The 10,180-nt window shown below is 44.2% G+C and overlaps 3 protein-coding genes across 6 annotated transcripts; 2 read left to right on the forward strand and 1 right to left on the reverse strand.

Moving 5' to 3' along the window:
• The first annotated feature begins 61 nt into the window (after window positions 1–61).
• Window positions 62–1,248, forward strand: LOC100679851. 2 transcript variants are annotated; one of them, XM_003426464.4, is made up of 2 exons: window positions 62–921; window positions 1,001–1,248. In XM_003426464.4, the coding sequence occupies exons 1-2, from the start codon at window positions 753–755 to the stop codon at window positions 1,153–1,155; spliced, it is 324 nt and encodes a 107-aa protein (XP_003426512.1). In that variant the 5' UTR covers window positions 62–752; the 3' UTR covers window positions 1,156–1,248. The 2 variants fall into 2 exon arrangements, with proteins under 2 accessions (XP_003426512.1, XP_008206968.1); XM_008208746.3 differs by having other exon boundaries at window positions 1,006–1,248.
• Window position 1,249: 1 nt separating this feature from the next.
• On the reverse strand, window positions 1,250–6,789 carry LOC100679629. Of its 2 annotated transcripts, XM_003426520.5 has the most exons (9): window positions 6,625–6,789; window positions 5,430–5,751; window positions 5,247–5,350; window positions 4,826–5,061; window positions 4,523–4,748; window positions 4,035–4,424; window positions 3,597–3,951; window positions 3,381–3,514; window positions 1,250–3,307 (listed from the first exon to the last, which is right to left on the reverse strand). In XM_003426520.5, exons 2-9 carry the CDS (start codon window positions 5,719–5,721, stop codon window positions 2,993–2,995), a joined length of 2,052 nt encoding a protein of 683 aa, XP_003426568.1. In that variant the 5' UTR covers window positions 5,722–5,751; window positions 6,625–6,789; the 3' UTR covers window positions 1,250–2,992. The 2 variants fall into 2 exon arrangements, with proteins under 2 accessions (XP_003426568.1, XP_003426569.1); XM_003426521.5 differs by lacking the exon at window positions 4,035–4,424 and having other exon boundaries at window positions 6,625–6,787.
• LOC100679597 (phospholipid scramblase 2) lies at window positions 5,751–10,153 on the forward strand. Of its 2 annotated transcripts, XM_032600856.1 has the most exons (9): window positions 5,751–6,683; window positions 6,763–7,129; window positions 7,651–7,873; window positions 8,054–8,146; window positions 8,316–8,465; window positions 8,771–8,982; window positions 9,073–9,234; window positions 9,531–9,677; window positions 9,777–10,153. In XM_032600856.1, the coding sequence occupies exons 3-9, from the start codon at window positions 7,810–7,812 to the stop codon at window positions 9,810–9,812; spliced, it is 864 nt and encodes a 287-aa protein (XP_032456747.1). In that variant the 5' UTR covers window positions 5,751–6,683; window positions 6,763–7,129; window positions 7,651–7,809; the 3' UTR covers window positions 9,813–10,153. The 2 variants fall into 2 exon arrangements, with proteins under 2 accessions (XP_032456747.1, XP_016841261.1); XM_016985772.3 differs by lacking the exon at window positions 5,751–6,683 and having other exon boundaries at window positions 7,027–7,129; window positions 8,045–8,146.
• Window positions 10,154–10,180: the final 27 nt, after the last annotated feature.

The following is a 10,180-nucleotide window of genomic DNA, read 5'->3' on the forward strand; positions in this document are numbered from 1 at the left end:
GATGCGCAATTGTTCGAACGTATGATTTCGCTCTAAATAAGCGCGCTGAAACGTAGTTAGAGCGCGAAGCATTAATTGTTCCAGCGAGAATTTAATTGCATCGCGAATAGCTGAACGTATTTTCATTTACAGAGTCGGCATAGCGATGCTTGTTAAAAAACATCTCGATCGATGGGCGTGAAAGCGAGAAAAGCGAAAAATCAGCTGAGCGGCGTGAATAAATTTAAAAGCCCGATTGTCGTCAACGGCGCTGCACGCAGTATGCTACGGCCCTGGCGTCGAGACGTTGTGCATCGGCGCAATCGGCGGCTGCGCATCGCGCCTTTCTTGATGCGACAATAATGCACCTGCAACATGGCGTTCTCTCTCTCTCTCTCTCTCCCCTAAGATTGAAATCGACCTGGGCAACGGGGATTTAACTCGCCCGCCGATTTCCAGTTCCTCTTACCGGTCGTCTTTCTAACCTCGAATACGTAGACTGAAATGATTTTGAGGAAAAATGAAATTTCAGGTGGATGGATTTCGCGAATTTCTCTCGCGAAATGGACAATTTCTCTGGAAAACGATATGAGATATATGGAAGGAGAGGGCCCAACGGGCAAAGCTGCAACAGTAGTCGAGTCAGCGCCATCTTTATTGCTCACGTAACGGTTTGTTGCTGGCGCTCGCGCGTTTGAGGCCGTTCGATTGGTCGCACTGGGAGAAGACGAAGCGGCAACGGAAAAGTAGTTTTCGAACGATACCCGGCAAAGATGACTGCAGAGGTAAAGAATAAACAAGAGAACGATCAGGAGATGTCCGGAGTAGAGAATAATCACGAGATGACTGAGGTAGAGAGCAATCATGAGAAAGTCTTGCAAGACTTGAATTCGTCCATAACCGACACCAAGATTCTCGTCGAGAAAGTCATGAAGATGCGACGTGAGTACTTTTATCGTCTTTTGTTAATCGATTATTATAATTTTGAAAGCGTCAAAAACATTTTTTGCTTTTAAATCAGTTCAGTGCAAAGAACTACAGATGAATAGCCTTAGATTGTTTCATCCTACGTGTATAAAGATTATGAATATTTCCAACGAGCTATCTGGCAAAAGTGTCAATCAATTGAACAAGGATAAGAAAAAAAGAGATAAAACAGTTAAACGGGAAGGATAAGCATAGAGTACATTTTGAAAAATCTGTCAATCACGAGTGATAGCTATTACGAATTATAAACTTTGATAATAAATTCTCATAAAATGATGATAACTTATGTTTAAATATATTTATTAGTAGACATAGTCGCACAGAATGAGGCTGATATACATATAATTATTTTTCCAACATAAACATATACATAGTCATCGTGTTAATATATAATATATAGCATTTTTTTTAAATGAACAAACAGTAACCTCAGCCATGGTCAGAGCACAGTAAAAGTGGATTTCCATGTCTCAGAAGTCTTGTGCATAGGTATATCTAAAATTAAGGCTCCTGAGAAGGCTGTGGAAGTTGTGCTATGACTTTAGGATTGCATATAATAATATATATAAATATTATATTATATTTAAGTTTTGGTTTTTTATTAATATATATATTATATTTATATCTATATATATATATATATATATATATAATATGTCTTTAAAGTTTTGTACGACTCTTTGGAACATGTCGTTACTTCAGTTCACAAGGACGCAAAACTGGATTTGCATTGTCCAAAGATGACTTTCAATTAGGAAACCTGTGCATCACTCTTCCATCAATAACAAATATATGAAAACGCTTTTACCACAAAACATGAGATTCGTATCACGTAAGACTATCAACTGATCAAATTTATCGCCATGGAACTTCTTTATTATTGTTGTACACCGTTTGTGAGGAAACACATGCAACAATGATGTCTTAGCTGGTTGATGACAGATTTTAATTATTACTTTACTACAACATTTAGTAAGTTATACACATATGATCTTATATATTGTATTTACCTCATCACCACTTATATCACTCATTGTGGATTAGCACTTAAGATTACTGAAAGGTCTAGAATTAAATTTCCATTACTATTCAACATTGAATTTTCAACATCATTATAGAGACAAACAAGAAATTCAACAATTTGAAAAAATCCTCGAAAAACTTTAATGAATCATGATAAACCTTGTATAATTTCAGCAATTATTGTCTTTGTCAAAATCGTGTTAACAACTCCACAATGAGCTTTGATTTTCGGGTACAAGGTTTGGCAATTGAGTCTCTCTCTCCGTGTTCCTGTTGCTTTATCTGCAGGTGCTTTTATTGTGCAGAGAATATTTAATTAAGTTACGAAACTATCGCCAACCTCACTTCAAATCAGCATTGAGAGGTAAGCCAGTTTAGACGTCATTAGGCGCATACATTGGAAGTGGGATGTGTGTACCTTATACAACTGTGCACTCAATGCAGTAGGATCATAATTTTTGGTTCTTGACCCATGCACTAGTGTGAGTGTGATTCATCTAGCTAACTAAATTTTCCATTCTTCTATCGGAGGCTGAGCTAATTTTTTTTCTTTTAAATCCATCATCGCAAAAATATACTCTCTTCAATCAAAATATATATAGTCTCAATCTAATCAATGCTGTTCCGTATCATATCATAAACAAAATATACCTTTAGACGTTCTCAAGGTACCTCGTATATTCTATTATATAACGAAACGCTTTATCCCGTTTGATCTTTTACAGACTTAATTACAACCATTAATATTAGTAGTATACGCTTAGAAGACGATTACTTGTAACGGTCCCTAAAAATCCAAAGCAGACCACATCAAAACATTCGCTCGCGACTACGTGTAATTAAGTATACTTATATATCTCGTATGTCCTACATGAGGAGAAGAAAAACTGAGCATGACTCGAAGACTGCGTGCTACATCTCGATTTCGTTTTATTATTTCGACGGAAGATCGTACGGGAGCTTGTGCATCCTCGTCATCAGGTTTTTACTCTCGACGATTTACTTATCGCTTATTAGAGGAGGCGAGATCGTAGACAGAGCGATGACGCGCGTAGGGATTATTGTTGTTGTTGTTGTTGTTGTAGAGGTAGTTGCGCTGTTGCTGCTGGTGTTGGTAACGGCTCTGGTAGCGGGCAATGCAGGCATCTTCCTCGTCGGAACGGCACAGGGCAGACCTAGAGATCGATGGGGCGTAGCGAGGCAGCAGCATCGCGGCTTGTACGCAATGCTTCTTCGATGCCAGACTGTCGTCCATGTCCTCCTCTTGGCAGATCTTCTCGGCCTCAACGGCAAACCTCTCCAAGCACTCGTCTTGGTCCTGGAACAAGAGAGTGATTTTTGTTTGAACATTCGTTTTTAGAAATAAAATTATCAAACAGAATTGTACTCACGCAGGCACTGCAAATGTGGTAGAGGACGCAGGGCACATGGAGAACCTGTCTGAAGTCTCCGATCAGAGCCTCGGTGGCCTTGCAGCGCCTCTCGATTATGTCGACCTGAGGACAGCTGGTCTCCTCTTCGATACCTTAAACAGTTAAAAAATCTTCGTTGATACCAGGACCCCTTACATTATTTCCCACTTCGCGATTCCATAAAACACGTCTTACCCTGATAGTCTTCAATGACGTTCCCGTTTCGCTTGTCTTCATTAGGATTTCCCTCGACCGGATGATTAGCCGTCAGGTTGTTCTGCGCCTGTGCGGCCTTCTCCCTCTGCGCAGCGGCGTCTCTGCTCAGCTCGTACAAAGCTCTGCGGAGCTTTTCCAGAGAGTAAGCTGCGGCGAGTCGGGACATGATTTCTTCCTTCACCTCCTGGTTATCCATGTTGTTCTTCGAGCCGACCTGAACAGCCTCCTCGATCATCAGGTTCTTCATGTTGCGCAGCTTCGAGTCCATCTGGTGCAACTTGTCGCGCTTCTCGCCGCTGTCCTTGTCCACGGGTTTCAGGTTCTCCGCCATTATCTGAAACACAAGATTTCGTCCCCGAGTTGAAGGTTCCGTTCGTTCAAAACTCGTCAGAGGACCGATCATGCCTTTCGACAAACCTCGTAGTACTTCTGGAGCAGGTACTCGTCGTCCTGGTCTTGAGTTCCAGGTTTGGCCATGTACACGGCCTTCTTCTTCCTGCGATCGATACCGAAGTACTCCGACCAGTCGACGCTCTTCTTTTTCACTTCGATCGGTCGCTCCTTGTTCGTCTTGCTTGCCTTGGCTATGCTCTCTTTGACGTTCTTACTGTTGGACTTGGTTGACTCGGTGGAGTGATCGTGCGCGTGCTCAGAGTGATTATCGCTCTTGGCGTGATTGTGATCGTGATCGTGAGTATGGTCATGGCCGTGCTCGTGATCGTGATCGTGATCGTGATCGTGATCATGGGTGTGATTGACCGTCTCCGTCGACTGCGTGCCGAAGAGGCCACCTAAGTCTTGAGCCACCTAGTGTAACACAAGTTCAGGTTTTTTAGGTGCTGTCTAGGTATGGGGTCTATACGTCCATTCAGGTATACATCTATGAAGACTGTGGTTTTACAAACCTTAGGATCGGTGGTCTGTCGCTTCTTGTTCATGGCCTTGGCGCTTCTCTTAGTCACGGGGAACCGCTTGTACACGTCCCGGTAGTTCTTGTAATCTCGACTGAAGAGCGGATACCTAGCGTTGACGTTTCTGCGCTCGGCCATCGGGATGTGAGCGTATCGCGGGTCTTGCTCTTCGTCACGCTCCTCATCGCCCATAATTTCGCTCAGAAGCATTTGGTCGTCACTGAAAATTCGATTATCCGTGTGATGTATCTTCTATTGCGCGTGAATCTTCATATTTATGGAAACTAGGTCAATTACCCGTAAGCATTGTTATCCGGCTGGTTCTTGTTGTACTTGTCGTAGATCATCTCGAGGGTCCTCTGGTAGTCCTCGTCGTCGAGCTGGCCCTGGTCTTCGAGGAAGTCGTTGTTGATGTCCTCCAGAAGCATTCTAGCCAGGTCTTTGTCGCTGATTCTACCGGTTCCGGAATTTCCGCCTCTCTTGTGGCTGCCGCTGCGCTCGCGTTCGCGGAACATCGATTGAGTTGGCGCTTCCTGATAAAAAATGTTCAATATCATCGATTTTCCATTGTCGACTTTTAACAATATAAAACGCCTATTCGCAGTTTAAAATTCGTGCGGCATCCCTTTTTCATTCAGGAGTCACACAATGCGAAACGATTGCATTGTGCCGCGCTTTGTATCTTTCCAATATTGTAGTATTGTACGAAATCGCGCACCTGATCATTGGTGTACTGCAGATAATCCATCAAGGCGCGATTGAACTGCTTGTTGTTCAGATGCTGGTATCCGTCGCCGATGGTTTCCAGCTGACCGACGCCCTCTACAAAACGCCGAATTATCAGGTTTATCCACCTATACCTGATTCACTTCCAAATAAACAACCAAAACGCACGACTCACCGTTAGGTATGAAAGCGAGGCTCTCCTCGTTGTCATCGATCTCGTCGTTCCCAGCATTGCTGCCGGAGGAGCCGACCTGTTGCCTCTGCAACTTTCCGCCGCCAGCAACGGCAGCAGCACCGTAAGGCGTCAGGTCGGCGTAATAAGCTTGGGCGTTAGCATTGAGTGACCTCTGCTTCCTGGTGACGGCGTTCAGGGCCGACCTGAGGGACTCCTCGCTCGTCTGGTGCGGTACCGGGCTCAGAGCTCCGACCAGGCTCAGAGCCAGCAGCAGTAACCAGTACTCCGTCATGATGTTATTGGAAGTGGCGTTGCTTTCAATCTGGGGTTCGTTAAGACGGTATTGATACGGCTGTATTGTTGCTAATTGCAGGGCAGAATCGATTTTCTCGGAAGTCCTACAGAGGTGCGCGCGTGTATGGTATAGTTTAATTAACCGCGGAATCGTCTGTTTTGATGAACCACTTAGGGAATGTGTGCTGCGTCTGAGAAAACAACATCGCAACGCCTCTCCCCGATGAATAATTCAGTGTTGTGATTAAAGCTTCGTCCAGCTCGCTGACCAATTCACGAATTTGCACAATCGATCTACTACTCGCCCCTTATCACCCACACTCGCACACGCTGCGCCTGTTCAGCAATCGATAGGGAGTGTCGAGTCCTCGTTGCGGCTCATTAATTATTAATTCAAATACTCATGAATATATACCTCGTGCACACACTATGCGCCAAACGCGCAGTGCTTACTTTGTGGAAAAAGAAAAACAGTAAACAGCCTGGCACTGCGGAGTTATTGGAAAACTGCTTGACTGGAAAAGAGCGAGAGAGAGAGAGAGAGCTTGCGCGGATGGCGTATAAGTGTGCGCGCGCGTGTGTGAGTGTGACTACGTCAACGCGGACGTCCATTCATTTCCATCCAGATGTTAGCGCGAGAGGCTGATGTTATACACAAAGTCTTTTGGATTCGAGTAACTTTGAAGTTAGGAACGACGACGTTCCTCCGCTGTATCAATAGCGTGGGATGAATGAAGCGGAGACCGTCGTCGGGAAAGTTCGATATGGAAGCGAAAGCTCGAAAAGGATAAAAGGCTTATCAACGCAGGACTACCGACGTCACCGGTACACCCGCCCACTTCGTCCTGCCTAGGACAGGACTTTACGTTCGCAACATAATTTCAATTATCCAGAAACTCACCTGCGCTTAAATCCTCATCTACGACGGGGACGACGTTCCGGCCTCTGTTCTATTCAAAGGTAATCCACTCGCGGAGAAATGCGGGGAGTAACTCACTTCGAGAGACGGAGGGAAAAAAGTTAACACTGGCGCTTACAGGAAGAGCTCTCGAGGGCTTCTGGCCTCGCGGCACGCAGACTCCTCGGCTTTATAGAGCCGTCAGCGAGGGAGGACCTGCCGATCGATAGAGCCGCGCATGTCTCTGCCTCGGCCACAGCAACAAGTTACGAGAGGACTTCCAGAGGCGGGGTTCTGACCCTTCGTAAACGTCCATCTCTCAGCTCGTCCTCAGCTTCTGCTGCATCGGATGCATATTTATGCGTCGTACTGATGGCCATGATGCTGCTGCTGTTGGTCATCGTACGAGGAGATTCGGGGGATAATTGGGTGGATTTCGTGGGAATCGACAGCGGAAACCACCATTTGCAGCGACCCTTCGAGGGTGGCTGCGTTAAGAAATTAAAAGGTAATGCACGGGGGCACGATTTTTCGCTTCGCGAAACGCGTATAAATAATGAGCTACGGTCGTTATAACCGACGATCTTCGACGCGTTATATAATTGAATATGAATAAAAGAAGCCGTCAGGGCGGAGGAGATGGGATCGATAGAGCGCGAAACGGAAAGGAAATATGTTTGACTCGAGGAGCTTTCCATGGGAGAAGAATCGCCTAACGAATCGAGGTCACGCGCCTGAAGTTACAACGTCGCCGTTGTTATATACTTCGCACTGCAGCGTGTGCATCAGACACTGCCTCGATAAACATAAACTTGTGTAATTATATGCGACTAAACGGTAAATTGAAAGAGGCGATCGATACATCGGCGCTGTTAAGCCTGCGTCCTTTCAACAAATTTAATTAATCCGGCGAAGCGAGTGCAGGCGCACTCGTTAAAACAAAAAAAAAAAATAGGGAAACTATCTCGAAATGAAAAAAAAACAACAAACAAACAAAATTCTTCCTTTTTGTCAACTTCACGAATCCAGATTGCGTATCGATTACAAGAGCCTGTACCGACGGTAATCCATTATGGAGCGCAGATAGTGCTTATCACACGACACACGGCGCCGATAAGCGTCGACAAAACGTCCGAGATCACCGCGGATGATTATTACTCGCAATGTACTGACGGCGATGCTGCCAAAATGTCGCGGACAGACAACCTCTCCAACCTACAGCAGTTCCCGCCTCTGACAGCAGAACCACCAGGTATGTATATCCTATATTATTATTATATCCTTTTTTTGAAGTTCATTTGATTGGGCTATTCATCGGGAATCGATCGATAGCCCGTCCACGTCGTGCGTGTGCCTGTACGCATAGTATTGCGCACGTGATATTTCGAGATATATATTTTTTCTTGTTTCTTTTTTCTTTCGGGCCTTCAAGAGACGTCAATAAACGCACCGGACGATGGCCTGTTCTTGCCGCCCATATATACCAGCCCCTCGATTATCACGATCCAGCCGTCGAGTCTGCGAGGTCAGTATAGACTATTTTTTTTTCTTTCTATGAATTAAGAAAATGCGTTTTTAGAGCCGTTATCAAATTAATAAACTAAAATTATCTCTCGGTTATGCCCGGAGTTATAAAGTATTTGTGGTGAGAGATATAAGTCTGACAGAAGTATGTGTGCGTCTTGATATCGCAGAGGAGAATCGATCGCCGCGGAGGCCAGTGCCAATCAACACCTTGGACTGGGTGTCGACGCCCCGATCGCAGCTCGGCGTCTTCTCCGGGACCTACTTCCTATCGAGCGTCGAGCAGCTCGAGATTCAACAAGTTGTGGACCTCAGCTCACGTACGTGATATTTATTGTTTTTTACATTTCTTTTTTCATTTGTGAGAAATTGTAATTGAAACTTTATCGGAATTTTTTTTTCTTGGGTAAAAGCGATGATCTATAGATTATAGCGCGCACTGTAGATAAAAGTGTTGACTTTTTAAAAGTTTTAGAGTGAGCTGTAACTTTGCAAGTATTGAAGCATGAGTCGGAGTGAAAATTAGAAATTACGACAGCACTTTGTCGCGTGAATTCCAATCGACGGTGATCTACGGAATCATTGAACATTTCGCCACCCTCTATTAATCTTTCCTCTTCCACAGTTCTAGGAAAGTCGAAAAATGGGGCACAGTACCGGGTACGAGTTCCCCGCGCGGAGACGATATTCCTGGCGATCGAGGACTCGAAAGAGTGTCAGCGCACGTTCCTGCGCTCGTCCCGCGAGCTCACCCTCAACATCATGGATCCCTCCGGCGAGACATCTTTCGTTATTAGGAAAAGCCTCAGCTGGGGCTGTATGCCTGGATTCCTTCACGTACGTACATAACTCTGCGCTCACTTCTTTGTGCTTTGTAGCGTATACTTATAGATGACGCTTATGAAAATGGATTTTTCGAAATTGCAGAGGGTGAGCGTCGAGTCGACGAATTACATAGGCAGCGTCGAGCAGAATTTCACCGTTCTGGGGATCAGTTTTACCGTGTACGATCATAACAGGACGCCGCTGTGTTTTATCGACGGACCCAATGTTTACTCTTGCTGTATGTCCACGGAGACGCAATTTCAGGTTTGTCAGTTGCTCGCATGGAAAAATATTTTTCTGGATCGAATGCGCAGTTTTCAATTATTGCTCGACGTTCGTACAAGCGTTCGATTTCCAGTAACGAGGAAAAAATCGAATCATCGTTTGTAATGAAAAATTATGACGATTTCGGATTTACGTAAACGTGGAATGCAATTAAAAATGTTACGCGCGTGTAATTATTTGCTCGAGTCATTATCGAGTGTGCAATTGGACCAGTCGAACGTTTTTTCTTGTAAATTATTTATACTAAAATTATTGCAATTTTTATTTTTTTTTAGATTGTTTCCGTGGATAAAAGCCGGCAGATAGCTTCGCTTATACGTCACTGGGACCATGCCTTAGTGGATTATTCCGTGCTGCTCACTTTCACGCCAGACACCGACGTAAAGCTGAAAGGATTGCTTCTCGGAGCCGCGTTTCTTCTGGTAATAAAGGGCGCCAAACCTTCTATGTATCACCTATATGCTCACTCCACTTTGCATACTGATAAATCATCTTTAATAAATTAACCTTCTCCTTTTCAGGAATTCCTCTTCTTCGAACATCGGGGCCGAAGATGAATTTTACTTCTCATTATTCTTCTTCCTCTTCTATTTGTATATTTATATATATGCCCGTCTTACGTATACTGTATATTAAGTAAAAGTTGTTATACGTATTGACCCACACTGAAATGGGATCATTTCCTGATCGAGACTCGGCTTTTGATTACATATCTCTGCGAACATCCTACTTCGAAAATTGTTCAGATACGAGAAATAGTTATATTTTTGCAATTGTTAAAGATTCACTAGTTAATAAGCATCTAGTGCAATACTAGGGCGATGTAGATTGAGACGCCCGTCACAATTGTGACCACAGAGATTAAAGAATAAATCTTGTAAATGTTAAGATACTAAAATCAACTGTATCAAACGTTCTTAAAAAG

The sequence above is a fragment of the Nasonia vitripennis genome, chromosome 5 (assembly GCF_009193385.2).
Source record: "Nasonia vitripennis strain AsymCx chromosome 5, Nvit_psr_1.1, whole genome shotgun sequence".
NCBI classification, from domain to species: domain Eukaryota; kingdom Metazoa; phylum Arthropoda; class Insecta; order Hymenoptera; family Pteromalidae; genus Nasonia; species Nasonia vitripennis.